Source organism: Dendroctonus ponderosae, unplaced genomic scaffold, assembly GCF_020466585.1.
Source record: "Dendroctonus ponderosae isolate FM_Combo_2020 unplaced genomic scaffold, Dpon_F_20191213v2 Dpon_F_20191213_749, whole genome shotgun sequence".
NCBI lineage: Eukaryota > Metazoa > Arthropoda > Insecta > Coleoptera > Curculionidae > Dendroctonus > Dendroctonus ponderosae.
In genome coordinates this window covers 1-4436 of record NW_026018966.1, presented here as the reverse complement: position 1 = coordinate 4436, position 4436 = coordinate 1, and the positions used below count along the sequence as shown (strand labels likewise).

General features: G+C 30.3%; 1 protein-coding gene across 1 annotated transcript; it reads left to right on the top strand.

Moving 5' to 3' along the window:
* The first annotated feature begins 402 nt into the window (after positions 1 to 402).
* Positions 403 to 3893, top strand: LOC125505276 (chloride channel protein 2-like). Its single transcript, XM_048668762.1, has 4 exons — positions 403 to 527; positions 2101 to 2244; positions 3508 to 3636; positions 3752 to 3893. The coding sequence occupies exons 1-4, from the start codon at positions 491 to 493 to the stop codon at positions 3865 to 3867; spliced, it is 426 nt and encodes a 141-aa protein (XP_048524719.1). The 5' UTR covers positions 403 to 490; the 3' UTR covers positions 3868 to 3893.
* The last annotated feature ends 543 nt before the right edge of the window (positions 3894 to 4436 follow it).

The window sequence follows — 4436 nt, the reverse complement described above, 5'->3', positions numbered from 1 at the left end:
AATGTACGGAAAAAATACAAATACTACCTAAATAATAGGAAATGTGACCTGATAGTCAATATCAATAGTAAGAATTATATGTCAACAATTACTTTTGGATTTAACGTAGAAGCAAACAAATGCGAAAAGTTTATATTAGATGAATACTTCCAACTGGATAACCAGCATTAATACGAATTCCCGTAGGTAAATATGTGTTTTAAAAACTTTTAAAAGATCAGTTCGTATTTAATTTCACATCAAATTAGTTAACCGCTTTTTCGTATTAAGTGCCCTTCCAGATTAGAATTTTTAAATTTCTAATCTCAAATAGGCACGAGCTTAAGGGCAAAAGAAACAAATTACGGATTTAGTTATATCTTATTTAAACAGTATCCTGATAAAACTAATTACAAACTGTCTACTTCGCACGATTATGGAATTGTGGCTCAGTATGGCTAAAAATATTAACGAGTGATAATGCCGACCTAAGTTGTGGATTGCTGCCAAAATGTTTGAAAACGTCCGTCTGTTCCAAAATGGCATCCGTAAGTCTTTACTGAATATTAAAAACTAATAATTATAAAATTTTATTAGTATTACGACAATATTGTTAGTGCAGCGCTATTAGTACAAGCGCAAACACGATATATGTGCCATATGTTCGAAATTTTTGCTAATAATAAGCAGATCTAGATAGGAAAAGAGTAACTAACCTAACGGCAAAGAAAAACAAGATTAAGAAGAATAATCATCATCATCATCGATTTTCATATTAAAATTGAAGCCTGCAATAAGCCCTAATATGAGCATACTTGTGTCATCTGTACACCGCCCGTAATCCTCAATTTATGGACCTAAATTAAGTCACATATTTCTAATAGAAAATTCAAAATGCTTTCTTTCCCCAGTTGCGCAACTGCTTTTTTACTGATCCTTTCATTGTAACATTGTTGATGTAAAATTGTGTGTATTTCTAAAATGTTGACCAAAAACATCAAATTTTTCAAACGTTTGCATTGATTTACAATGAAAATATACTCAGCCAGTGGACTCAAAGAAGTGTTTACACGCTTGAGTCGGAATAAGTTTACTTACATTAATGAATCTTAGTCTAAAAGTGGATAGTTTGGATTGATGATTTCAAACCGCTGATTATTGTGGTAAACTGAAACCAATAATCAGGCGAGAAATTGAAAATTTAAGAAACATAAGAAAAGAAACGAGCTATAAATACATGATTGAAATGTGGGGGTCATACCCATTGCTCTATTACATGAGTTGCAGTTTATAACCCATCATCATAAGTCAATCATCAACTAAAAATCAATCAAATCCACTTAAAAACTGAAATATTCATGCAATTAATGTGCCAAAACATTCAAGAACTTATCATTTGCCCTTAGCGGATAGACGCAGTCGCTTTATAAAGTGAAGTCTTATTTAGGAATATAAGATGATCAGAACTCATTTGGCCTTCAATGTCAGAAAAGCGTGGTACTATTTTTTGGAAAAACATTAAATCATACACTCTTATGCCAAAGAATGTTGTCGGCCTTCTATTTTGTCCATTTCTCCGCCTTTCAGTTTGCTCTCTCTATAATTTCAGATTGAAGAAATTAAGCAAAATCGCATTATTTTAAGAATATGTAGCATAAGTTAGTTGTCAAAACACGTTGCATGTTAACACAAATACAAATCCCAGTTATAGTAAATTTTGTTAATTTAAAAAATAAAATGTTTATCAAAAAACGCAGATAACAGTAATTTCTCAGTAAATTGTTGTCTCATAGCCCTCGTAGTCATATCAAACTGACTACGATTTAAATATTGCTAATTTATTAAGTCAATAATGAATCATGGGCACACGCTATCACCATTTAGTACCTTAAAACAATGTTTTGACACCTTTTAGCATCTAACACTATATATTGTAATTTTGTTAAATGAACTGATTACAATAACGCCACTAGATTGGTTTTAAGCGATGACAAAAGAAGATCGTTGGTGCTGTTCAGAAGCATCTGGTCTGAGTTCTCGACATCTGAGTTAATACCACATTTTACCAAGCTTTGTTTTTTGCACGTAAAAAATAACGCGCATATTTTATTTGTTTTTTAGGCAAATTAGCAAAAAGCATCGCCTTTCTATGGAAGCATACGTTTGCGCGACTTGGCGAAGACTGGGTCTTTTTGGCCCTGTTAGGTGTGATCATGGCAGTCTTAAGCTTTATAATGGACAGCGGCATATCCATGTGTAGCTCAGGTAAGCAATTTATCTGTTTGCAATTAAATTTTATAATAAATGGAACACCAAAAGAACCAACCAATGCATTTGGAAACATGCGAAACAAAATAAATATAGATTGTTAAATCAATTTTTTCAATATTTATATTTGTTTTTTCATTCTAATACATGAAATTGAATTCATGCGGCTCTTTAACTCAATTATGACCTAAATCGCAGCCGATATTGCTCAAAATAAAATGAGTAATCATAATAATGAAAATGCTATCCAATAATCCAAATTTAGAACCGAGAAAAGCTTTTAACTTTGCAATAAATGTGGCAAAAATATAGATATCTTGGAACTAGTGTGCATCTTAGCGTGACCTATTTCCAGGAAATATCAATGAATGATCAAACCATCAAAGATAATGAACATGACACCATAAGTAACATATTTATTATCAAAGTATTGTGTATTTGTACAACTAACAATTAAGTATAATCTACTCCTGACAAGCAAGAGAAGAGAAGCATACGTCTCTCTGTCGTCTCTAGCAGAAGTCTCTACATCCACTAAAATTGAATACAGAAAACTTATAAATTTTAATATAGTCAAATTTATTACTTTTGAGCATGCAGTTCGAGCATTGGTTTACCTGCAAATAGCGACTAATTGATAAACTAAAGTTACGCCTTTTGTTCCTCGAAATTGCAACAACCCACATTTTCTGTTTCATTTGATACTAACAGCTTAACCGTGCATACAGAAGCAAATACATATTTTTTAATATCGAATAGAAATCGAAGAACAAGACGATTTAGTTTCCAGCTATGACAAATATTTAATTAATGTAAACCAATAATTAATCTGAAACACACCTGAACGAAGTTTGATGCAATAGCAAAATAGTAAATAAATTATTTTTATGACTTCGAAAAATGAACATCTGCCAGTAAACTAATAAACTTTCAATTRCTTTTTTATGAAAGCTTTAAGTAAGTAGTCKCSGAAATTATATTAATATTTATTCCATAACGAAAAGTACTTGAGATTTTTATAAATATCGTATATGGTTGTTTGATGTYTAAACTTTTATAGTGTATTCAACAATTAAAATATCAAAATTACAATTTACCCGAATATTCTAGTTACAATCGGTCAGCCAAACTAATTGTTCTCCACTATTTAAACCTGATTTAATTAGCCMAATATGMAATTTAACATATTTTTAATAAATTTTAACTGTTATATTTCATTAATCTTTTTAATTTAAAAAATTATAAAAACATACTTTTCAGCAAGACTCTGGCTATACAATGACCTTTCAAGCAATCCTGCTGCCCAATATGCATCCTGGGTAATCTTACCATTAACACTCATACTGTTCAGTACAGGATTTGTACATTTGGTAGCACCACAATCAATAGGTAAGTAAAAACAATTATTATTATTAAATTAAAATTATTAATTCTAAATTATGCATGTTACTGACTTTTTAATTTGTTACAATTTTTTGTATGTTTCATTTTGGGTTATTTACAGGTTCGGGTATTCCGGAGATGAAAACCATTTTAAGGGGAGTAGCACTAAAGGAGTATTTGACTTTTAAAACTCTTGTCGCTAAAATTATCGGATTGATGTGCACTTTAGGTACGTAGAAACTTCCTTTTTCAATTAGGTGGATAATTTTTTGCGTATTTGTGTCAAAAAATCCGCAATTCTTTGCTTTAATAACCAAACCGAAACTGATAGTGTTTGTGGATATATATGGTATTTTGTAATTATATGCAAATATTGAAGAGTGTGACTACATGAAAATTTAATGGTAGTTTTGTATTAATAAAGCCCCGAAAAGGTTACGTTTTGAAAATCCAGGGTGACTAATTTTTTTATAAATATGATATATATTAATAAACCCTTGGGTTTAAAAGAATACTAAAATATGTTTTCAAGCAAAGTAAACAATTTAATAAGCAAATTCAAGCCAACGTAGAATAAAAATGTTTACTAAGAACTTCGATATTACACATAACAGTTTGTGTTACTCACATCAGAGCTCTTTAATGGGAAATACATATATTCAAATGTGTCTCAGAATTTGTTTTGTAATATGAAATTTTTAGTTACTTTCAATTCAATAGTTACTTTGACTATAAAGTAAGTTTTCAAATTAAGAAATTTTTATAGTTGCCAATCTCTTTAATTTCCTGCGTTTAAGACATTTTGT